Source organism: Leucopleurus acutus, assembly GCF_964270905.1.
Source record: "Leucopleurus acutus genome assembly, chromosome: 11".
In the NCBI taxonomy this organism is placed as follows: domain Eukaryota; kingdom Metazoa; phylum Chordata; class Mammalia; order Artiodactyla; family Delphinidae; genus Leucopleurus; species Leucopleurus acutus.
In genome coordinates, this window is record NC_139152.1 from 12830238 (window position 1) to 12856965 (window position 26728).

Below are 26728 nucleotides of genomic sequence, written 5' to 3' on the forward strand. Positions count from 1 at the left end.
TGGTATGAGATTGGAAATCAATTACAGGAAAAAAACTGTAAAAAGTACAAACACATGGATACTAAACAGTGTGCTACTAAATAACCAAGAGATCACTGAAGAAATCAAAAAAATACATAGAAACAAATGACAACGAAACATGACAACCTGAAACCTATGGGACGCAGCAAAAGCAGTTCTAAGAGGGAAGTTTATAGCAATTCAATCTCACCTCAAGAAACAAGAAAAACCTCAAATAAACAATCTAACCCTACACTTAAAACAACTAGAGAAAGAAGAACAAAGAAAACCCAAATTCCGTAGAAGGAAAGAAATAAAGATCAGAGCAGAAATAAATGAAATAGAAACAAAGAAAACAATAGCAAAGATCAATAAAACTAAAAGCTGGTTCTTTGAGAAGATAAACAAAATTGATAAACCCTTAGCCAGATTCATCAAGAAAAAAAGGGAGAGGACATAAGTCAATAAAATTTGAAATGAAAATGGAGAAATCACAACTGACACTGCAGAAATACAAAGGACTATAAGAGACCATTACAAACAACTAAATGCCAATAAAATGGACAACCACAAAGAAGTGGACAAATTCCTGGAAAGGTACAATTCTCCAAGACTGAAACAGGAAGGATTAGAAAGATAAACAGACCTATCACAAGTAATGAAATTGAAACCGTAATTAAAAATCTTCCAACAAACAAAAGTCCAGGTCCAGATGGCTTCACAGGTGAATTCTATCAAACATTTAGAGAAGAGCTAACACCTATCCTGCTCAAACTCTTCCAAAAAATTGCAGAGGAAGGAACACTCCCAAACTCATTCTACGAAGCCACCATCACCCTGATACCAAAACCAGAAAAAAGATATCACAAAAAAGGAAAATCATAGACCAGTATCACTGATGAACACATATGCAAAAATCCTCAACAAAATATTAGCAAACAAAATCCAACAGCACATTAAAAGGATCATACATCATGATCAAGTGGGATTTATCCCAGGGATGCAAGGATTCTTCAAAATAGGCAAATCATTCAATGTGATACACTACATTAACAAATTAGGGAATAAAAACCATATGATCACCTCAATAGATGCAGAAAAAGCTTTTGACAAAATTCAACACCGATTTCTGATAAAAACTCTCCAGAAAATGGGCATAGAGGGAACCTACCTCAACATAATAAAGGCCATATATGACAAACCCACAGTAAGCATCATACTCAATGGTGAAAAACTGAAAGCATTTCTACTAGGATCAGGAAAAAGACAAGGATGTCCACTCTTGCCACTCTTATTCAACATAGTTTTGGAAGTCCTAGCCAGAGCAATCATAGAAGAAAAAGAAATAAAAGGAATACAAATTGGAAATGAAGAAGTACCACTGTCACTGTTTGCAGATGACATGATACTATATATAGAAAATCCTAAAGATGCCACTAGAAAACTAGTAGAACTAATCAGTGAGTTTGGTAAGGTTGCAGGATACAAAATTAATGCATAGAAATCCATGGCATTCCTATACACCAACAATGAAAAATCAGAAAGAGAAATTAAGGAAACACTCCCATGTACTGTTGCAACAAAAAGAATAAAATACCTAGGAATAAACCTGCCTAAGGAGGTGAAAGACTTGTACTCAGAAAACTATAGAACACTGATGAAAGAAATCAAAGATGACAGAAACAGATGGAGAAATATACCACGTTCTTGGATTGGAAGAATCAATATTGTGAAAATGACTATACTACCCAAAGCAATCTACAGATTCAATGCAGTCCCTATCAGTCTACCAATGGCATTCTTCACAGAATTAGAACAAAAAATCTTACAATTCGTATGGAAACACAAAAGACCCCGAATAGCCAAAGCAATCTTGAGAAAGAAAAACGGAGTTAGAGGAATCAGGCTCCCCAACTTCAAACTATACCACAAAGCTACAGTAATCAAGACAGAATGGTACTGGCACAGAACCAGGAATATAGATCAATGATAGAGGATAGAATGCCCAGAGATAAGCCCACACACATATGGGCACCTAAGTTATGAGAAAGGAGGCAAGAACATACAATGGAGAAAAGACAGCCTCTTCAATAAGTGGTGTTGGGAAAACTGGGCAGCTATATGTAAAAGAATGAAATTAGAACACTACCTAACACCATACACAAAAATAAACTCCAAATGGATTAAAGACTTAAATGTAAGACCAGACACTATAAAACTTCTAGAGGAAAACATATGAAAAACACTCTGACATAAACCACAGCAAGATCTTTTTTGACCCACCTCCTAGAGTAATGGAAATAAAAACAAAAATAAACAAATGCGACTTAATTAAACTTAAAAGCTTTTGCACAGCAAAGGAAACCATGAACAAGACAAAAAGACAACCCTCAGAATAGGAGAAAATATTTGCAAGTGAAACAACAGACAAAGGATTAATCTCCAAAATACACAAACAGCTCATGGAGCTCAATATCAAAAAAACAATCCAGTTAAAAAATGGGCGGAAGACTTAAATAGACGTTTCACCAAGGGAGACCTACAGATGGCCAAGAGGCACATGAAAAGATGCTCAACATCACTAATTATTAGAGAAATGCAAATCAAAGCTACAATGAGGTATCACCTCACGCCAGTCAGAATGGCCATTATCAAAAAAGGTAGAAACAATAACTGCTGCAAAGGGTGTGGTGAAAAGGGAACCCTCCTACACTGTTGGTGGGAATGTAAATTGATACAGCCACTGTGGAAAACAGTATGGAGGTTCCTTAAAAAACTAAAAATAGAACTACCATACGACCCAGCAATCCCACTACTGGGCATACAGACTGAGGAAAGCATAATTCAAAAAGAGACATACCACAACGTTCACTGCAGCACTATTTACATTAGCCAGGACATGGAACCAACCTAGATGTCCATCGACAGATGAATGGATGAAGATGTGGCACATATATACAATGGAATATTACTCAGCCATAAAAAAGAGGTGAAATTGAGTTATTTGTAGTGAGGTGGATGGACTTAGAGTCTGTCATACAGAGTGAAGTAAGTCAGAAAGAGAAAAACAAATACCATATGCCAACGCATATATATGGAATCTAAAAAAAACCCAAAACAAATGGTACTGATGAACCTAGTTACAGGGCAGGAATAAAGAGGTAGATATAGAGAATGGACTTGATGACATGGGGTGGGAGGGTGAAGCTGGGGCGAAGAGAGTAGCATGGACATATATACACTACCGAATGTAAAACGGTTGGTGGGAAGCAGCAGCACAGCACAGGGAGATCGGCTCTGTGCTTTGCGATGACCTAGAGGGGTGGGATAGGGAGGATGGGAGGGAGGCTCAAGAGGGAGGGGATATGGGGACATGTGTATGCATGTGGCTGATTTTCTTTGTTGTGCAACAGAAACTAACATAGTATTGTGAAGCAATTAAACTCCAATAAAGATGTATTAAAAAAATAAAATAAAATAAACTTGTATCTGGATGCCAGAGATGAGATTTGATATGAAGACAAATTTTCAAGTCACTCCTTTTCCAACAGTATAAATAATAGAAAGAAATGAAAATAGAGTGATCATCTACAGTAAAAGTATGTTTATATGAGAAAAGAACCCAGAACTGAGCCCTAGGAGAAGCCATTTGAGAGAATGAAAAATATCCTTTACACACACATACACTTTATATATTTTTATCATATTAAGGAAACATCTTCCTGGCTCTAGTCTTCCAAGAATTTTTATGTATCAAGTATCGATAAAGCAAAGTAATTTTATAATACTTTGAAAAACATAATTTGAAGATTAAACAGACAAGATAAAATATGCTACAAGATAAAACAAAATAAAAATTATCTTAGAATTATCTTCAGTTTTCAAATTATCCACCCTGCTGTTCCCAAGTACTAACAAGGATAATCCAAAGTTGGCCATAGGGTCTTTTGTTTTAACTTATTTAAATCTGGTTTTCAGGTTTAACCACTCACATGAAAAATAAAACTTCAATTTATGAAAGTATGAAGTCTAAAATTTTGAATTTGGAGGGCAAATTTGAAAGTGCTATTGGCAGGTTGATTATATTAAGCTAGTGTGACTGTGTGTGTATATAGACACACACACACACACACACACTATATATATATATATATATATATATATATGGCAAATATTAGGAATAGAAGCAGGAAGACTATGATGGTGATACTGATGACGATAAGAGTAAATATTTACTAACTGCTTATAATGTGTCATATTGGTTAAAATCAATCAGGCTTTTTCAGCCTTAGTACCATCGATATTTTGGGCCAGATGATTCTGTTGTGTGTGTGTGAGCGGGGGAGAGGGAAGCTGTCCCGTTCATCTTAGGATGTTGTTAACTACATCCCTAACTTCTACTTATTACAGTAGATGCCAGTAGCATCCACCCAATTGTGATCAAAACATGTCTCCGGACAAATACCAAATGTCCCCAGGGGAAGGGGGCAACATCACCCCTGGCTGAGAACGACTGGTCTAAATGCTCTATATGCATTATTTCATGAAATCCTCACAATTGTCCTATGCAGTAGATATCACATCCCCCCCTTTTCAGATATTAAAGCATACAGAGGATCATCAAATTCTTGACAGTCTCGTGGCCAGCAAGTGATATTTCACGATACAAACTCAAGCATGCCTGGCTCCAGAGTCTGTATTCAATCACCACAATATATTGGAATATGTAGAAATACACCCATTAGAGAGTAGACAGAACTTCCTGTTTCTCAGGATTACTTGGAGGATGAGAAATGAGGTGAAAATCTTTGCAATCTATGAAGTACCGTGCAAGGACTATTCTGTATATTTAATAATATTTATTACCAGCAGAACCAATAATAAACAATTTTTACTTAGAGTGCTTTTAATTCCCAGGAGAAACTGTATATTTTTTGCCTCCCTAGGAAACTTACGGTCAACAGGAACTTGTTTTTGTCGTTGGCTATCTCGCACAACACTGCCACCACTCTCACTGGAGCTGCTGTTCTGACGGGTTACATTTGCTGGGACCTTTGACACAGGTGCTGAAGCAGAAGGTGGGAGGGGAACAGGAACAGGAGCTGGTGTTGGAGGAGGTGATGGAGCAGAGGGAATGTCAGTTGCTCTTGGACCATACTCCATCCTTTGTTTCTATAAAAAGACAAATCATTAATTCGGAATTGTGAAAATATAAACCTAGGCTAGGAAAACAAATTATACTTTGACAGGACCCTGTTGGCTATTTATTTGTAAACTTCCTTGCAAATCCATAGCAAATTTGTGTGTGTTAATATATATACATACATATATATGTATGTATAGACAGACATGCACAACCCTCCAATCCTACCTGATGTAATAATTATTAAAAATTATTTTTTAAATATTCCACACATTTGTTCACAATCAAAAAGGATACACCAATAGCAAACATTAGTACTAATAATAGTAATAAATGTCAAGAAAACTAAATTTGAACCTGGAATCACACAAGATCAGGGTAGGTCAAGAGATTTCTGATTATTTTATAGTGTCCGTTAATAAGAACTTCTAACTGCACTAGAAGCCTAAATATCAATAACAGAAAGCATTACTTACTCCTTATTTTAAATGTATATTATATACAAAAGTGTTTAATTCTGCTGTTTCCAAGTAATTTGTTAAGAAGAGGGGTAATATTTCAGTAGATAAAAGGAGTATGCTTTAAAATAAACAAGTAATTTAAAAGTATTGTTAATTTTTTCAAGCCATATCCCTTTCGGCCATCATCTTAATGCTAATTTATTAAATTTAGAAAGTTTCCTTGTTAAAATAGGAATGTGGTGAGGGTAATGGTATGGTCTTTAATTAAATGTTTATGACTATGAAATTGTTCTATGACAATTTCAAAGAACTGGAAAAAGAATAGATACGTGTATATGTATAACTGAATCACTTTGCTGTACACCTGAAACTAACACAACATCGTTAATCAACTGTACTCCAGTATAAAATAAAAAGTTAATAAAAATAAATAAATAAATAAAAACAAAAATAATGAATTGTGACCAATTTATCTAGGTTTGACCTAGAAATAAAAAGTGATTAAAAATTAGGAAATTTGTCTACATAATACATGTAAATAAAGTTAAAGAGAAAAATTCTTAGAAAAAGAAAAAGTTAAGAGGATCCTGGACTTTTCACTATGTGAAACTACCTAGTATGTGCCTCCCTCTGGATTTTTTATTATGGGAATAAAGCAACCCCCTAATTACTTAAAAAATGTTTATGACTACACGTCAAAAGCATATTATGAGGAAAAAAGTCCACAGGGGGATTTGTATTAAAAAAAAGGTAGATGTGACAGAATATATAATAACTTTCAGTAATTTTTAAACCATGATTTAGGCTATTATAAAATATTATTTGTGCATCTTCCCTATTAAACTACACACAATAGTTAAAACTTTAAACAAAATAATCTTAATAACTGAAATAAGTTCCAAATTCTCAAAAGGCAAATTTTTTGTATAGAATCAAAGATACAGAGCAGTGACTTATAATTTAGGTAAAGTTTAGATACTGCACTGGCACAACTTTAATTATTCTAAAATTCAGGATTAGTAGATGAAATACAAAAAGCAGGCCTTTTGGTAATCTGGTCCTTTGGCTAGAAGAGTATTTACATTTAATTTCTAAATTGGCCCAAATATAAGGTCATATTGATTGTAAAAGAGGCCTTCCCAATTTCCACAGAGATCAAAAACATCAAAATACACACCACACACACACATCACTTTGTAATTCTTGCTTAAAAAACAACACACCACCCTCAAAGGCACCTTCACAGCAAATGAGTAACACCTGTGGAAACCAGAGGGGGGAGCAGCCCTGGTTCTCTACTGCCTCTTTAAAAGCCACCGCTCACCTGCCAGTGGGTGGGGAAGGTGGGAGGGTATGAAACAAGGATGGGAGAAGGACTGAAAGAAGAGTTTATGTGCTGCTATTTCTTGGAGGGGGATGGGAGGGAGAAGGAGAGAGGCAAAGAGGAAGGGAATGAGTAGGGGTTAAATTCACAGAGCAAGCCATGGAGTTTGATGGGAGAGAAACAGATATTGCTGACCCCTCTGCAATTCAAGGCCTGGAAACATTTCTAATATATTCAATAATCGAGTGTATTATATTATTATTATTCTCCACAAAACAATGTTCCTATATTTGGGCCAATAAAATAGTTTGAGCAATCAAAATACAGCAAACGTCACCGAAATGTAATACTTAGCACACACCAAAGTCATCAGTGTATATGCAATGTACCCTTAACAAGAATGTCCTCGGCACATAATTTCATGAAGAGTTAGTGAATTCTCACATTAGGATTTCAAAAGTGTCAGAGTTTAAATTACTGCTTTTAAAGCTTAAACAAAACAAAAAATGCTTTCAGCTCCGCATTCCATGATGATTCACATTTTTTGCTTTCAGAAAAACAAGAACAGCTAGCGTTTGGCTAGCCATCAAATAATACTGTGAAAAACTGAAAACCTGTGTTATTGTCACAATCAGGCCTGCAGACAGGCTCACCAAATCTTCTGTGCCTTGTTTCACCCATCTGTCATTGCTACGTAATGCGACTTTATCAGTATAACCTATCAGAACTACAGACTTAAATATTCATATAATATACAGAGCAACCCTAGGAAAATTTTTCATGAATTAGGTCATAATTTTATTTACTTGCATATTTTCCCCTTTTTCTTGGTCCTCCTTCCTGCCTCATCCTTCCAACCCCTGGAATGAAAAAGTGGGGGAAGGGCCTTCCTCAAATCATGATAACCTGCTCTGAAACAGAAACCAAGGTGGCTTTTCCATGGAAACTGATGTCATCCTCCACGAGGAGGAAAGGGAATCAGTCAGTAGTGACTCATGAAATCACCTGGCTCTGTCCCCTGCTGCCTTCTCCACTCCCTTCTACTTGCCACCCAGTTACTGCTCTTCCCCCTTTGCTATTACTGTCTCTTGGTTATATGAGGCTGAAGGTAGAGAACTGATGGCCCCTCAACGGATGGCAAGTCTTGGAGAGCAGAAGTCCACCCCAAACCTTCTTCTGCTGAACGAAGGGTGCTGAATCTCCAAATCCAAAAAGAAATCTTGACCGACTGTTCCCAGTTTGCCTGGGACTCTCCAAGTGTCAGAACCAAGAGTCCCACATACATCCCTCCAAACCCCTCAGCTGTGAGCAAACTGGGATGATGGGTCACCTTGGTGTGGCTGTACTTTTGTACGATCACCGTCACTTCCTAACTCTTGCCTTTTATCTCTCGCAAATATAAAGTTCTGCTTAAAACAAAAATCTCTTTGTTTTTTTTCTTTCTCTGAAAGAAGTCAGAATTACTAGACCCTGTGGAAAATGTACTTTTCTGTTGACAATTAAGTCCAAATGAGTCACTTTTCTTTAGCCACTAAAGCTGAGTAGAAATTCTCAAGGATTAAAGAAAGACATGTGTAGATAAGCTCCTGATTCATGCAAGATACTGCTTCAGAAGGGAATTTATGCAAGCAAGCCCAACAAAGCCAGTAAAATTGAACTGTTCTTAAAAATGGAATCTACACATTTTTTCCTCTAAATTTAGTCTCTTTGGCACTCTGCAGTGAAAACTAGGCACAGCTGGAATGTTTGGAGGGTGTTAAGTCCAGAGATTGAATCCAAAAAATTACATTAAAAAGAAGTAAGTGCCTTGAGGGAACAAATACGAATTACCTCTGACAGCTCGCCAAGTAATTGCTATTAGGAAAATGGAGCAAATCACATCAAATGAGAAGATTTAACATAGGAGATGGAACTAGATAATATCAATTATACTTTACATCAAATATCAGAAACCGTGAGCAAATTAGTTTTTGACAGTAAGATTACCTCCCAACAAATCAACCAGGGAAGGAGCCTGTAAATATATAATTAATTTCCACCACTATCTAGCCATGGAAAACTAATTATATAGGCTCACACTACAGTATAAACCATGTACAGTATTTCAGTAGATATTTGTGTATGAGTATTGTGTTTTAAAAATATTAAGATAAAGGTTCATCTTATTCTTATAGCTTATAAAGAATTCAATTAGAGTACATTTAATGTAAGACTAACTCTTAAGCTGATTTACAAAAGGAAATATATATCATGGTGTGTTTTAGTGAACTTTAGTTGAACTTGTAAGCAGTTAAACAAACAAAATTTTATGATTCTGTAATATGCCTTTTGGGCAGTAATTTATATATATATGGAAAGAGAGAGATAGTAGGTATTATTCAAATTATTGCAAGAAGTATTTGGAAAAATGTCAACACGTGAAGCAGAATAAAAAGTAATCATCCCTGTCTAAAGACCATGCCTCTAATTGATAGATGAATAGAGTGTTCTAAGATTAACTTAAAACATTTTTTTAAGAACGGAATATTATCAGGAAGTTGGTCTGCTGGAATGAAAATAAAGACATCTTTAGTAAAACTGTCCTCTCTGTCCAGCAGTGTCTGAATATCTGGATTGAGCTTGAAAAACAGAGCATTCATAACAGGAGCTAAAATTAGTAGTGCTAGTGGTCTACTATTCACCTGAAGAAAACATTTCCACTTTTAACTTAGGGCTACTTTAACATGTATATAGAAAAATAATAAAATTTTATATCTAGACTGGATTGTGGAGAGCATGAAACTTGGCCCCTTCCATTTCACAGCTCAGCAAATTGGAGCAGAGAAAATGAAAACGTTTTCTTTAAGGTCATACAGCTAGTCAGTGGCAGAGCTAGGACTAGAATCCTCATGCACCAGGACCTAGACTGGAGCTGTTTCCACAATATCATAATATCTCTTGCTCGGAAACAGAGCAGATGGGGAAACTTTGTGTTGAATTTACAGGACCATAATGACCAGACATTTAAAATTATTTGCATCTTGTAGAGTAAACATATCTATAATAATAATAAGCACGTGGACTTCATAATTAATAATAAATAAAAGAGTTCTTTAGTCAAACCTCTGAAGATACTGGAAATAATATAAGGGCAGGGATTGGTTTCTGCTCTTGGTGTTCGACATGGGAATCTACGTTGGCAAAAGGGTGATTCTGGTAGATGAACAGTCAAAGTGCTAGAGGTCAGGGAATCAAGTCAAAAGACATATCAGGAAACTTGATGTGGCAGGTAGTTTCCAGGTGGGCAGGAAGTACCCTGGATGTCCATGTGTTGCCCAGCAAAAGTACTCTAAAGTCCTGGAATGTTCTATAACAGAATCTTCATCAAAAGATATGTCATTTATCTTCATTTCTCCGTAATCTCTCATAAACATTTGCTTCCTTGTCCCTGTGGTTTCAACCAATCTATTTTTTTTATGTTCCACATCTTTCGAAAATTCTTTATTACCTCCCTCCCCTTCATTTTTAAAACTTTGCTGAAACCCTGGTGAAAAACACTTTCGGTGGGAACGGTAGTCTTTACTGAGCTGTAAAAACTCACTCCAAATGTGAGGATATTAAATAGCCTGGACTCGCAGGGACAGCGGGTGGCAACTCAACACCTATTGACGGCTGGTGCCAGGTATGATCATCCCTGCCAACAGAGAAAAATCTCTAACCAACAGTGTGTGAACTGCAGGCAAGGGCTGCTCTTGTGCCCTTCCCCCAGCACCTGCCATTATTTCTACATATTTATTTACAGGAGATGTAAGTATGAATCTAACAGTCCTAAGTCTGTGGCTTTTTAAAATTTGGTGACTTGTAGATGCTACGTGGAAATCGTTCACATCTAATTCCCTTATGCCCACCATTCCAAAAAAGCCTACTTTCTAAGTGAATTACATAGTTTGGATTATTTTCTTAAATGATTAAAAAATGAAAGAATTAATGAAACCCAAGTGATGGAGGCATAAAGCAAAAACCCAATTCCAAGGGTGATGACTGATCAGATCAACTTTGATCACAGTACAGTGCAAGGTAAACCTATTCTGAGAAAGTGTCACTTTAAGCATTCATACAGTGAAAAACTATATGTCTGTACAAAATGGGATATCAGTCTTTTTTTCTTTTTGAGAGTTATGTTTTATTCAGCAGGAATTTTTAGGACTTCAAGCCTGGGGGGCAGCATCTCAAGTAACCCTAAGAGAACTGCTCGTAGGAGGCAAGTGGGGAAGCCAGGTTATATAGAAGTTTTGCAACAAAGGGCAGGCAGTTGGGAACATCAAAAGATTATTGTAAATTAAAGAAAACCAGATATTCCAAGTTAAGGAATTTAGCGCTTCTTTTCTAAGCATTATTCTTCATGACAGTCGAGCATATCAGAGCATAGGTTCTGATTCCAGAGTCCTGGGACCCCACTCTGGCTTCATGCGGCCATGTGACTGTGGGCAAGGTACTTCTCTGTACCTAATTTTCGTCCTATATAAAACGTGCCTACTTCACAAGGTTGTTGTAGGAATTAAAATATACTGGTATTTGTGAAGTCCTTAAAGGACGTGGCATAGAGTCTGAGCATCTTTCTGTAGTACAGTACAGGGATCCAAAATGTTTTTGTGAGAAGTTTCTTTAAACTTCTGTAAAATTTTGATGTCATTGGATGGACGAGACAGGGCGAAAAGTGTCAGCCACTTCTGAGCAGACAGAGGGTCACTGCTCCTGATACACAAACACAAAGGGAGGGGCAAAGCCAGGGCAGATGGCCTGGATATTTGATTCTGGGAGGCAGGCTATAATGGAGGAACTGCTCAGTCCTAGGATTTCTGTCTTTCTTTTCATCAAGTGCGAGATGCTGGCACTCAAGTGCGAGATGCTGGCACTCAATAAATATTGTGGGGTGAATGAATGAAAAGGTAAATAAGACATAGAATTGCTTTTGATATGTTTGTAATCCAGTGGAGTTCTATGAGATTAGGGTGTTAGGATTACCTGAATCTATAGGAATATGGTGGTACCTTTACTGTCATTCTGAAATAAGCCGCAGGATTTTTCTTTAGATATTTTAGATAAAAGTGTCTGGTAACGCTGTTGTAGAGATATGAAATAATTGGCATATATTTCTGAGAGTGATTTTTTTTCATCTTATTCTATCTAGTCATTTTTTTCTGGTGTGTTATAAATGCTTTGAGAATAGGAATCCTTTTAGAGTCATATTTATGCCAGATAACAGATAGCAGATTCTCAACCTTGCTTATTAAAATTTTACAAGATTTCGGTGGTTTTGTTGGGCTGAGACCAAATATTTCAGGAGATGTTAAAAAGTAGATTGTTTTTAGTACCTTTTAAAAGTAGAGCTTTCAACCTAAACACACACACACACACACACACACACACACACACACACAGCTTCTATACACATTTCTATGTACATCACTGCATTTAGAGCTGTATCCAGAAAATTTCAGCAGACAGTCAGATAGTGTTGAAACGTTTAAAAGGAAACAGCCCGAACAAGCAATCCCTACAAGCTTCTATTTACATAAAGTAGCCAAACAAACTCCTGAAACTTGTGAGCACTTAAAAAATTTCTTGGTTTTGCCAAAGTTGACAAAAATATAAGCTGAGGCTCTGTTCAAGAAAGGAGAAATAATTTTATGTTCTCAAAAAGTACTCTACCTATGATATGTATTAATAGTTTGGGTTCAGCTTTACACAGAAGCAGCCTTTAAACAGAGTAGTCAACTTATGGCCCAAGCTGGGAATCTAAATTGAAGAAAAAAACAAGACTGAACAGTAAACAGGAAAGGGAAGAGAGGTTAAATTCCCTAGGAAACCTCAGGTGGGGAGAATACTTAGAATTCACATTAGTATTTGCAAGTTTTAGGGTATCTTATTTTATGGGAGTTTGCCATTCCTAGCAACCATGCACACAAATAAAAACAAATTTGGCTAAGTGTTTCTAACATTTTATATATAAAATCTGGGCTTCTGCTCACATACAACAACTAGGGATATCCTTTGTAAATAGTGCTTCTTACTGTTTATCATGAGTTAAATATTAAAAACAGTTCAGGGGCTTCCCTGGTGGCGCAGTGGTTAAGAATCTGCCTGCCGATGCAGGGGACGCGGGTTCGTGCCCCGGTCCGGGAAGATCCCACATGCCGCGGAGCGGCTGGGTCCGTGAGCCATGGCCGCGGGCCCGCGCGTCCAGAGCCTGTGCTCTGCAACGGGAGAGGCCACAACAGTGAGAGGCCTGCGACCGCAAAAAAAAAAAAACCAAAAAAACAGTTCATATAGCTCAAAGGGTATGCACTCCATCACTGGTTTAGGAATACACTCTTTAACACTGCTTAAGGCATTCAGTGAAAACCTCTATAGGAAAGAACACAAAGAATTGGTATTTACAAACCAGACAGAAGGCTATATTATGTCAGGTAACCACATCACAAAAATCAGAAAAGATAGAACTTAGGAAAGAAAAAGGTATTAAGTCTAAGTTAGAAAATTCACTTCAAAAATCCATGGGAAATGGAGTAGACCATACCTTGAATAACTCAAACTCCTTCTTTGGCATCAATAGCTAATGACAAATGATGAACATAACATAAGTACATAATATATATGCACATCAGGCCAGCCCAAACATAAGCACAGCAAACAGCATTCCCACTGCCACCGCTTTAAGTGATCAAGATCTATAAATTGTACATCAATCCTTTATTTTAAATGTTTCCTTGATTCTCGAATTCTAATAAGGCCAGAAGTCTCTCTGGATAAGTGCAGGGCCTGCGCTGGGCTTGAATGCCATGAGGAGGCAGAAATCCTTACAGAATGGTCATAGCAGCCCGTGACCACAGTTCTAGGTTTGGACAGTCTGCATTTTACTTAGCCTAGGCATGAAATTTCACTATTTCACTGCATATTCTATGCAGTTGCAGCTTCTGCGCAAATTTATGACATCATTATGGGGTCAGATGTGATCTTTTGCTCAAGATTCTGAAAATGAAAAGAATTTTCCTGGGGGCATGAGAAAGTAGCTTCCACAGGTTCAGAGGCTAAGCATGGGACAGTCCATCCATTCCGTCTCTGCCGGCAGGTGTGATTCTAGAGATCCTGTCACAGATTCAAAAGCACATGGCGGCGGCCCTGGTCTCTTGTGATTACCACATCTGAAGAAAGATAATGGCGCTGAAACTTGGGTGGAGGGTCTACCATGTGAAGGCAGTTTTTAAAAAAGGATTAGGATTCGGTAGTTGGAAAGTTGAAAGCAAACAGGCTATAATCAAAGTCTATATAGAGGATGAGAGCAAAGGCTGGTGAAGATGAACTGGTACACACTCCAGCCACTGTCTCAGGGCCATCCTCTATCAGGCCCCTTGGGTAGGAGGGCTCTGGGTAAGAGTAAAGAGGCAGAAATACTATTTCTCCAAATGTCAAAAATATTATAGGGTAGAAAAACATAGCATTCAGAGGAACAGTCACTGAGATAAACATTTTGAGCAATTTCCTGAAGAAGTAAATCAGAAAAACATATGTATAATTCTTCCTTATGTCCCTAGCCACTGTCCCCCTGTTGCCTTAGGAAAAAGGTATAAATTATACAGCCAATTAAATCTCAAAATGACTAACACATAAAAAGTGTTTAAGTCCTGTTTAGGAAAGATGAACTTGAAAATTCGAAAAACTTAAATTTTGCTCAAAAATTGTAATTACCTGTATGGTATGCGTGTAAGGTGGATCTGCACGCCCCAGTCCAGACTCTGGAGGTCTCACGATATCCAAAATGTTGTTTGGCACAAATCCAGAATCTCCACTTGCATTTAGAACTTTCCACCATTGCTTCCTATCATCAAGGATCTGTCATCATGCAAGAAAATAAAGGCGGCATTTGTGTACCAAAACCGAACTACGAGGGAAGTTCGATTTTTATTCTTAGACCAAGAAAATGTTTTCACTTTTAATACGCTGACTCAGCATCAACATACTGTGGGTTAAATGATTGTCAGGAATTACACTAAGAATTACAATTACTAGTATAGAACAGCTTTGGTACCACTCTACCCAAGGTCCATATTACCTCCCAAGAATGCTTAGCCATTTGCGGTATCTGAAGTACTTAAGATGAGTTACTTGGAAAAGGTCTATTGTCTCCATCCTTAGAATAGAGAGGAAAGGTATAAAAACATTTTTTTTTTACTATTGTAACTATGCCATATTATATATTAAAGAAGATGAAGTCTCAGTTATAACTGAAGAAAGAAATTTGAGAGTCATGGGAGATTGTTCCCAAAACCATTAGCACACTCACTGCTGGTTACATTTGTGCAAGGGTCCTAAAATAGGAAGGAGGAAATGTTTTCTCTTATTAAAATATTATGGTGCATCAACATTTGAAGAGATGACCAGCCTTGATTCCAGAATGAATAAAGGCCAGAAGAAGGAAGAGAGCAAAGTAAGCCAAGAAATCCACCCCCCCCCCCCCGCAAAGAAACAAAAAACAGATAAAGGAGCTACCCCGCCTAAACAGATATAGGTATCTATAATATGCTGTGTATCCTTGGTAAAACAAAATAACACTGAAGAATAATTTCTTGACCTCAGCGTTTCTCTGAGGAAGGTTTAGGTACATACCAGAAAAGGAATACAATAAATCCACTTTATTAAGAGTATAAAAAAGGTAAAATTCTATTACCTCTAAGATATCATCCTTTTGAACTGAGAGCTCACTGTTGTTCCTTGCCACAAAGTCATACCTGGATTTGGCATATTTCTTGGGTTGTGGATCATAATTTCTACAAAAAGAAAGAAAAAAGATAATCACTCTGCTAGCTTTTCCTAAAGCCTGAAAGCAGAAGTGAAACACTAAGGCATGCCAGTGCCTATCAGAAACCATTTGGACAAGTTACTTAGATAGTGGTTAATTTTATTATATTTTATAGAGTATGAGAATATGAGTACTTAACTTGATTATATTTTGGAGATTTTACCATTAAAATGAACAAACTATGGCTAGGGTAAAAATAAATAATGCAAAATTACAAAGCTAGTTAGTGCTAAGCCAAATCTAGAATGCAAATCCATGAATTCTTTGTCTATTAAATCTAATATCCAAATACTGGATACTGCTTTGTTAGCCAGCATTTCTACCATGAAAGAACCAGGATAATGGTTGATGTTACCATTTTTCATAAAATTAAAGGAGACTAAACATAATGTCCAAAGTGGTAATTTAAATTATATGTTGATTTCACTAATCCAAGCAATGTCTTCAATTCATTAACCAAATATATATGAAAAAATTATGACTAAGTGTCAATATTCAGGAAAGCCCTGTCCAGTTATCCAAATTGCAAAGGAAGGTATGGGTTAAGTAATAACACTTCTTAGTTAATTTGTTAATGGGTTAAGCAATAACACTTCTTAGTTAATTTGTTAATGGGTTAAGCAATAACACTTCTTGGTTAATTTGTTAATTAATTCACTATAAACTTATTTTAAGAGTAAGAGTAAGAACAGGTGTATTTTTTTAAAAAAGAAAACTTTAAAAATAAACTACTACTTCTTTTTTTTTTTTTTTTTTTTTTTTGCGGCACGCGGGCCTCTCACTGCTGTGGCCTCTCCCGTTGCGGAGCACAGGCTCTGGACGCGCAGGCTCAGCGGCCATGGCTCACGGGCCCAGCCGCTCCGTGGCATGTGGGATCTTCCCAAACCAGGGCACGAACCCGTGTCCCCTGCATCAGCAGGTGGACTCTCAACCACCGCGCCACCAGGGAAGCCCCAAAATACTTCTTTTAATCATTAAATGGCCATTAATAGATTTAACAACATAATTTTAAAATACTTTTATATAATATAATAAAACCTGGTATATCAACAACGTAATAATATTCTCTTCGTTTCAATAATGAAATAATAACTTTAATTATTTTTTAACTAATTTTACTCCCTAATCTTCTCCTCCATTTACATCCCCACATTTCCTTTGTAAGAGAAAAAGCAGGAAGGCACTAATGATGTTTGGTCATCCTTCCTCTGTCAAGTGGCCATTCTGCTTGCTGCCCACCAAGATTGTCTGGAATACTGAGTCACAGCGGGGCCTGCAGGACAGCTGTGGGCACAGTATATCTTGTCATCATAGGTAGTCTGCTACCTCTTGGATAGTAACTCCAGGAGAAGAGAAACAGGAACAAAGGAAAATCATAGCCTGTAAACCATATTGGCAATTTTTGGTATATTAAAAAACTAAGAAAATGTGGAAAAAGTGAAATTATGGCCAAATAATTATTATATATTATTAACAATAATAAATTTTAAACTGTGTTCCATGGACTTCTTACCCCTATCTCTAGTTTTATATGATCACGTTCCATTAAAATTTCATTTGAGGGGGAAACGTGTTTCAATCACTCCAAAGGTTAGCAAAACAGTAGTACCTTCAATTTTCTATCTTTCTCTCCTCCCTCATGTTCTTCTCTCCAAATCACTGCTGATAACAGAGAGTTGAATGTACTGTTTAGCAAAGGGAAGAATAACTCTCTGCCACTGTGTATATCAATCAGTGGGTTGGTTAAAAGAAAAGTTGACTGTAGTTCTCGTTGAAGTCTTTGCTATCTTGCATGTCTCAGAAGTGACTGCCCAGCATGCACTTGCAAAGTGCTTTAGAATTTACAAATATTTATGGTTTATAGTTTCTTGCCCTCTATAGATTAAATGTGGGTGTGACACTGACCATAGTTATCAATCTGAAAATCACACTCTGTGAGTTTTCAGATGTACCAAAGTTTCTTAAGAGATCTAGAATATATCAAAATGCATGGTCTCCATTTCTGATTTGGAGTTACAGATACCCAGCTGATACAGAGTCGACACAGAGATGGCAATAATCTGAGACGTCTCTAAAACATGAATTGCTTTTGAATAGCAGCAAACTATAATCCATCAAAGGTGAGGGTGCTAAATTCAGTAGGTGGTTTCCCTAAATGACACTGTAATTTCACTGAAGAGTGAATATACTTCATATGGTATTTAATGCATTCCTGGCATGTAACAGAGTTTAAGATGAATAATAATTACTGTAAAAACAAATTCCAAACCTCTGTATTACGTATCAGACCAGAACTTTCAGACAGTTTTTTCAATAATTATGACAAATTTTCTTAGCAACATCAATGATCCAGGTGTCTATTAAACTATCCAGCTCCTATTATAATAGCCCAGGGGAGAAATTGGACCCATAAAGGCAACTGAGATATACAATTTACTCCTTTTAAAAAAATTATTTCTCTGGCTAAATATTGACAGTCTTAAGATCTATATACTTGAATAGCCCTTCATGGAATTTCCTTCACTAATCTGAAATAATTTCTAGAATACTGACAGCTAAGACAGAAAAAAAAGGAAAAAGAAAGTACTAGGATGAAGAACAAGTTTCTCAAGAAGAATTGCCATGAAATAATTTTTAAACTTCAAAACTGATTTTCACCTGTATCTCCTAAAAATTGAACCTACAATTCAAACTTCTTTGATATGTTGGCATTTTCAAAATGTATTATTCATTGACGACTTTTCTTTGTACTGAATTTAATACGTTACTGGTGCCCTTAGAATAATAACTGTATCATTTCCACATCATTTTACTTAAGTATTACCTCTGTTATCATCCCTGACAAAAAACCAAAATTTTAAATCCCACCTTCTTTAGATTCTATTAAGAAAACAATATACTGAAGAGAAATTAAGGGCATGTAACACTCACAGTAAGACAGGCTTTGAGGTAGGAAAGTACCTCAAAGTGGGGTAGGACAAGCTCTCTACCCCACTTCATCTTAATGATCATTCTCCCATATCCTTGTTATCAGTATTTCACCTTTTTTCTTTCTCTTATGTGTATGGGTTGGCCTCTATGTAAACCTCACATGCAGTTTACACTGCAAACAAGATTGAAAAAGTGACCCTATTTCAATTCAATTTATTTCTTCCCTATCTCAATTCTCCATTTTTGCCTATAGTGAATTTTTGGAGAGAGAAAAATATGGGAAAATAAATGAAATGTAAAACTGGAAAGTGAATATAAAAAATGAAATGGTAAAAATGGCAAATAAGGCATTGATTCTGTTTAAATATTCAGTTTATACTTAGTTTAAATACTTCTATCTAAAGGAAGGTTTGTTTGTTTTTATTGGGGGAGATAAAGATGGAAATTATTTCCTTTAAAAGTTACTGAGCTGGAAAGCTCCTTAGAGACCATCTGGTACAAACTAGAGAGTTTCAAAACAATTCTTCTTAATTCACAGATTCTGTCAGAGGCATCTTTTAAAAAATGGAAAGTTATCCAATGGCATTTGCACTAAGTTAGAATTATAGACTGGAGACTTTGCTCATCAAAGCCAGCTCTATAAAGGAACAACTGAAATTTTAACAAACAATAGATGGAAAGCTCAAAGAAGTAGTGAACAGTGCAGACACTAGCACCTCTATTTGCACTAAACCAGAGATAATCGTCCACAGCTCTCCAAATGATGCCCATGAAATGTTACCTATCTACATGGCGTTGAGGAGTTGGCTTAAAAGCAACAGCAGCTTCCCCTTGGTCCAGATGGGGCCCTCTTCCATAAATGTTATTGAATACTGTATACCCATCAGCTGGAGGATACTCTGATACACTGGAGTGCTGAAAGACAGAGGAGGAAAGATTAAAGAATCACCAATACTATTTGAATGAGCACTGACGTCAGTTAACAAGAACCCTCCACTACATTGTGGTCAGTTTCATTTTCAAGTGATTGACTATTATATGTCAATAAATTATGAAATGAGGGTTTTTGTCCAAGACCTAATTATAATAAGAAAAGTAATTAGTGCAAAGACTAAATCTTAATTCAGGAAATATCCAATGCTTTTATTGTATAAAAGCAATAAATTCTTTCCTCTGGAATTTCAGTAATAGGTGATTTTGGTATTAGGCAGACTTTAACAGCTTGTATAAAGTAAAACTGGTTTAAAAACAGCAACAATGAAACCCTTAACTTTTGCTTTCTATGTTTAAGAAACAGACCTGGCTTGACTGCAAGCGGCTGTTCGCTGAGGGACACGGGCAGCTATGGTCTCAGACGAAGATGAATTGAATCTTCTGGTTATCATAGTTGATACCAACCCAATTTGGTGGGGAAAGCAAGCATTAAAGGAATCTCAGTTTACTTTATCAAAATGCATAGATGCAGTGATGGTGCTAGGAAATTCTCATTTATTCATGAATCGTTCCAACAAACTTGCTGTGATAGCAAGTCACATTCAAGAAAGTCGATTCTTACATCCTGGAAAGAATGGCAGACTCGGAGACTTCTTTGGAGACCCTGGCAACGCTTCTTCTGAATTTACTGCCTCAGGAAGCAAAGATGGAAAATATGAGTTGCTAACAGCAGCAAATGAAGTTATTGTTGAAGAGATCAAAGATCTAATGACCAAGAGTGACATAGAGGGTCAACATACAGAAACTCTGCTGGCAGGATCCCTTGCCAAAGCTCTTTGCTACATTCATAGAATGAGCAAGGATGTTAAAGATAATCAGGAAATGAAATCAAGGATATTGGTTATTAAGGCTGCAGAAGACAGCACGTTGCAGTATATGAACTTCATGAATGTCATCTTTGCAGCACAGAAGCAGAATATTTTGATTGATGCCTGTGTGTTAGACTCCGATTCAGGACTCCTCCAACAGGCTTGTGACATCACAGGGGGACTGTACTTGAAGGTGCCTCAGATGCCCTCCCTTCTGCAGTATTTACTGTGGGTTTTTCTTCCTGATCAAGATCAGAGGTCTCAGTTAACCCTTCCACCCCCAGTTCACGTTGACTACCGGGCTGCTTGCTTCTGCCATCGAAATCTCATTGAAATCGGCTACGTGTGTTCTGTGTGCTTGTCAATATTCTGCAACTTCAGTCCTATCTGCACTACATGCGAGACAGTCTTTAAGATTTCTCTCCCTCCTGTACTGAAGGCCAAGAAAAAGAAACTGAAAATGTCCGCATGACAGTAAAAATTGTTTCCCCATCACTTAGAGCTATTAATAGAAATTACATGGCAGAATCTTTGTTAGGAAGGCGCTGAAAAAAATAGAGATATGTGTAAGATAAATTTTAGTGAACTTTCTTACAGGAAATATACTAAAACATCATCCTCATCCTATGCTTCCTGGGGGCTGATTTATTTGAGGGAGTCATTCTATGCAATGTACCCTAAAATTTTTTCTGACTGGTTTTTGTCCAGAAATGGAGGAAGAAAGCACAAATTTGTGATTTTTTTTTTTTTTTTAATGAGGTGATCGTTTGTCAAAGCCATTCTGTACTGACTGATTATAAGCGTCAGAACCTACCAAGTCTAGGTTCTTACTGTGAAATGTATGATGTGAAATTTGAACACAGTTTTGGAAAAAGTGACTATTTATGGAGTAATGGCATTAATCAAGATAGAACATGTTACTTGAGTCAACACTTCGACGGTAGTCACATAAATAAAATCCTTGTTTTCTAGATTGAGATTTAGCTCCAGATATTAGCAGATACTTATTCTTTTGTCTGACATTAGTACATGTTTGGGCAGAGTTATCCAAATGATAGTTTGTCACTGAATATCTCTAAAATCTGATTTTAAGTGAGTAAGGAGAGTGAGTGCAGTAGTCTGGTGGGAACTTTTTCTTTAAGAACAGTTGTGTGAAGAGCTTATTTGTGAAAGCCAGGGTCTGGGTTCTGAGGGGGAATTTCTTGGGGAGAATGGATTCTGTACAGTGAAGTGTTGCCCCACATAGAATTCATCCCTTTTTTAATGAGGAGGGGGAAAGCATTAATACTGGAGAACTGTTCTCTAGAAGTTTTGGACTTAATACTGAAAAATTCTATAAGTTCAAAAGAAAAATTATTTGAAACAATAAAAAACTTATTTTTCTATGTAACCTTGAAGTTATTAAAAGTCCTTTTAAATTCCAGCAGAGTGTAGGAAGCGTTTTTAGGAATGGTGGCCAATTTAATTTTTTTTTAAAAGTAAATTGACAAAGACCTATTTGTGTATACAACCTTGTATATAAATAAGATTTTAATTTTCTCTTGATACCATCTCAGAAACTGAGTCTCATTTAAGCAATTTGGTGTTTGGTTGGATTATTTCAAGTAGATTTTATATTCTGCATTTTCAATTTTGTTAACAAATACACAAAGATTTTGGTGATCACTTTGCAAGTATTTGCTAACCTTTAAGAATCTGTTTGTCTTTTAAAAATAATAATTAATATTTCACAGCCTAACTATGTGTAATGGAGATCTCTATTTTAAGTCTAGGAAACAAAGAATCATATATCTAAAGATGAATAATTTCAAACAAGCTGATAAGGTTTTTGTTATTACTTTTTCATTTGACATGTTTTATGAACTGGCCTAATTCTGTTTAAATTTTATTTTTAACAGTTGTGTTTGTTGTTTATTTTGTATAAATGTTTATAATAAAATAATTTAAACTTTAAAAAAAAAAAAAAAAAGAAACAGACCTTTACCACCCTAGCAAAGTAAATACTAATCACATGAAAATCATCTGAATTCTATGTGTTAAAATTATACCACCCTCTCTCATTATTCTCATTTTTTAAATGTACATGGAAACTATTTTTTATTTTTTTTAAATGGCAGCACTATTATCAGATTTACTGTTAAGGAAAACACAGAAACGCAAAAACACATTGATCCTGAGAGTCAATAGTCCAGGATAAGACAAAGCTGGAACCACTTCTTTTTGCAGTTAACACAACGCAGACATGAGCCTAATGGGCTACCAGGAGGGAGAACCGAAATCTATGGGTCCCATTAAGCAGCATGGCTTTAAAGCTATGGGGCTAAAACAAAGAAACAAACCAAAAAAGTTCATCTATGAATTTTGTATTGTTTCCTTAGGTAAAATGAAGTATGGTGGATGCACAACAGACCCTAAAGCGTTGGAATTTCAATTGTTTATGGATTCACTGGGACAAAATATTTGAAATTGGGAATGTTTTAGAAAAGTTCTGAATGCACATTTACTGTAGTTAATTCAAATGACAAAGTTGGCAGGAGTAGGGCTGAGTTCATCCACAGACAGTGTAGGTGAGGTGTCTCCAATGGACTGCTATTGATGTCAAAGTACCCGCATTATATTACTCCTGTGGAATATATATCAGGATACTGCACTTAACGTACAAATACAGATAAACAACTTTTACCATTTCAATACCTTAGCTTAAACCAGCAACAAAGTGAAAAGGCAATCTACAGCATGGGAGAAATCATATACCTGATCATATATCTGATAAGAGGTTAATATCCAAAATAGATAAAGAACACATACAACTCAATAGCAAAAGCAAATAATCCAGTTAAGAAATGGGCAGAGGAACTAAAAAGACATTTTTCCAAAGACATACAAATGGTCAACAGGTATATGTAAGGGTGCTTAGCATGACTAATCATCAGGGAAATGCAAATCAAAACCACACTGAGATATCACCTCATACCTGATAACAGCTATTGTCAAAAAGACAAGAGAGAACAAACATTGACAAGGATGTGGAGAAAAGGGAACCCCTGTGCCCTGTTGGTGGGAATGTAAATTGGTGAAGCCATATGAAAACAGAATGGAAGTTTCTCAAAAAATTAAAAATAGAACTACCATATGATTCAGCAGTCCCACTACTGGGTATAATACGGAAGAAAATGAAACTAGGATCTCAAAGAGAATTCTGAACCCCAAGGTTCACTACAGCATTATTCACAATAGCCAAGATATGGAAACAACTTAAGGGTCCCTCACAGATGAGTGGATAAGTAAGATGTGGTATGTATGTATATACAATGGAATATTATTCAGCCATGAGAAGGAAGAAAATCCTGCAATTTATGACAACATGGATAAACCTTGAGGACATTATACTAAGTGAAATAAGAAAGACAAACACCACATGATATCACTTACACGTGGAATGTAAAAAAAAGAGTCAAGCTCATAGAAACAGAGAGTAGAAAAGTGGTTGCCAGAGCTGGGGGTGGGGGACAGAGGGAGAGGTTGGTAAAAGGGTACAAACTTTCAGCTATAAATGAATAAGGTCTAAGGATCTAATACAAATGTGGTGACTATAGTTGATGACACTGTATTATATAATTAAAATTTTCAAAGAGAGTGGAACTTAAATGTTCTCAACAACAACAGATAAATATGTGAGGAGATGGATGTGTTATTTAGCTAGATGGGGGGGAGTCCTCTCACAGTGTATACATATATCAAATCATTACGATGCACACTTTAAATATCTTATATTTTTATTTGTCAATTATACCTCCATAAAGCTGGAATTAAAAAATAAAATAAAGAACAAATGGCTTAATTAATTCAGTTTAGCACTTCCCTACATGATCAGGCCATTTTTTTGTTGTTGTTAAATGCTGTTATAAAAGGGAGGAGTTGAGGAAACAGAATCACCCACACCTTCTGCCTGGCTCTGAACATAACAGTGAGGTTGGACAGTATGAAGTCACTGGGTCCTGAGAGTGACTGGGAATATGAGAAGGGAGGAGAGAAATGATGACAAGTGACTAACTGTGATGACTACACAACACTGCTCAGGGTGGCTGCTGCTTCAGAGGAAGGAAAGAAGCTGAGTACTGCCACCCATATTTGTCATGCCTTGTCACCTATGCCACCAGATCCTGAATCACCCAAGTCTTGTTCTGAATGCATTTATTATAGGTGCAATAAAGTATAATAAAATCTCTCTTCTGGGGACGACTGCATGTTACACATTTTTAAGTCACCATTACTTTGGTCTCTTTTCCAACAAAATCTTAAGATATAAAGTCCCATAGAACTGCTAGCAGGTGCTTTTCAATTCATTTTTTTCAAACCTCTGAATAAGTGCTTAAGCCATAAAATGGACAATAGTTTACAACAGGAAAATGATAACTCATTACGAGGAAGAATTCTCAATAATTCTTCTTTGAAAGTTACTTATTCTCTGAGAGTAGACAAACTTTTATACTGGAAGCCAGAACACATTACTCTCTCTTTAAATAAACAAATTGAAAAAGAACTCACAAAAGTGAATTTCTGAGGCATGCATTATAAAGTGGATATATTTTCTTATTTAAGATATGAGGACTGTAAACTAGAAATTTCTATGATTTGAAAATACTCAGCTATAACTATGGCAACAGCAAGTGTATCATAATTTCATGTTTGATTACATTTTTTTACTCTAGAAAAGTTTCCCTTTATGAGGAAGGAAAATTCATTGTGATGAGGTCTGAACTATAAAATACAGCTAGGGACATATGTCTGCTAACCTGCACCCAGAACTGTGAGGTCACCTTCTTAATCACTCAGTTAGAGGGAAGGGCAGTTACAGAATCCACCGGTACCATTATATGCAGCCAGAGGAAAAAATAATTACCGTAGAAAAATATTACTTTCAGAGAAGTATATTTGCTTTATTTTTAAAGTTTCAGAATTTAAGCAATCTTCCATAATACTATGGCTATTGTCGAAAGAAACGATTTTAAGAAATTTAATTTATATAAATGTTTCTCCCTGAAAGTCAGGATATACTCTAGTTTCCTAATTCATTCCTTGATATCATATTTGCCACATTGTAAATACCCACAGGGATCGGAGAGGATTAATCTAAGGAATTAAATAAAGGAAATGAACAGGACTACAAGGAGGACCTAGTCATTAATTTTCTGTTGCTTCTTCAAACTAGACCTCATTCATCTAACTCCTTGGGTTGTGATCGTCCGCTCAGTTTGGTTCGGCTTTAGGTAGCGTTTAATTTTCTTTTCTGTCAGAACAAGAATTGTCATAGGAAAATCATTTTTAAGGAATGTGAAGAGATAATCATACCCAATTTCAATCCCTCAATTTGCTCCCCCAATAAATCATCATCTAAAGCTTACTAAAGATCATAAAAGATACACTATATTTTATGATCTCCTCAGGATGTAATAGTGTTATAAGTCATCATTTGGACCTGGGACTGGAGTCCAGGAGGAGCTTTGGTCTTCTAGCCAGGCTGATAGGACTTTGGGAGGTTTAGAATGAGGCCAAAAAATAAAAGAAAGAAAGAAAGAAAGAAATGGGACATTCAGGAAAGAGCTGCTTGGGAGGGGCTTAAAGGTCCTGGGTCAAGGAACTGTCTTGAGGGTCTGATGACAGGAGAGGAAAATAGAAAGAACAGACCAAGCAGCAGTGGGGCAATTCCCTGATAAGCAGGGAAAGTACACAGTCCAAAGGACGGGATCACCAGGGCTCAAGGAGCAGAGCTGGCAGGCTGTGAGGTGTGATACAGGCTGGGTTTGGGCTTCACAGGGAAACAGAGCAACTGTCACCATGACAAAGAGGTGAGAGGTACCTAAGAGCAGCAGGACATCTAGTCATTGATTTGAGAACAATCTTCAGATCAGTAAAGTGAGAACTCACAATCAGAATTGCAAGAGAACACACAGATTACTGCACTTCCCACAAAAGATGATATTGAAAGACTACCTCCGTGGATAATCTTTTTGTTTCTTGCTTGCGATGCTGTTCTGCTGCATTTGCCACGGACTCAGTCAGTTGATAGAGATCCGGCTCCACCGATGTTCCCATGAAGTTCAGCATCGGGGGCTCCCAACCACTGCGGAACCGTGGGACATAGGGTGGGATAAACTGTTCTTTTGGCCACTCTGCTCTGCAGAAGGACATTAAGACATACGAACAGCAAAATTAAGAAACACCTCC

General features: G+C 36.6%; 2 protein-coding genes across 11 annotated transcripts in view; one reads left to right on the forward strand and one right to left on the reverse strand.

Moving 5' to 3' along the window:
- Positions 1-26728, reverse strand: part of EPS8 (EGFR pathway substrate 8, signaling adaptor) — a 247205-nt gene that overhangs the window by 12494 nt on the left and 207983 nt on the right. For all 10 annotated transcript variants that reach the window (XM_082850613.1, XM_082850621.1, XM_082850619.1 and 7 more), the window contains 5 exons: positions 26495-26678; positions 19480-19613; positions 15636-15735; positions 14657-14800; positions 4956-5172 (listed from right to left, as the gene is read on the reverse strand). In XM_082850613.1, coding sequence (XP_082706739.1) covers positions 4956-5172; positions 14657-14800; positions 15636-15735; positions 19480-19613; positions 26495-26678 — 779 coding nt within the window. The remainder of the gene's footprint in view (positions 1-4955; positions 5173-14656; positions 14801-15635; positions 15736-19479; positions 19614-26494; positions 26679-26728) is intronic.
- Positions 20028-21817, forward strand: LOC309968451 (general transcription factor IIH subunit 3). Its single transcript, XM_082849720.1, has one exon. The coding sequence runs from the start codon at positions 20043-20045 to the stop codon at positions 20970-20972; it is 930 nt and encodes a 309-aa protein (XP_082705846.1). The 5' UTR covers positions 20028-20042; the 3' UTR covers positions 20973-21817.

What these genes read in the sequence shown, in the direction of transcription:
- LOC309968451 (XM_082849720.1), top strand. Translation starts at nt 20,043, where the DNA reads ATGGTCTCAGACGAAGATGAATTGAATCTTCTGGTTATCATAGTTGAT.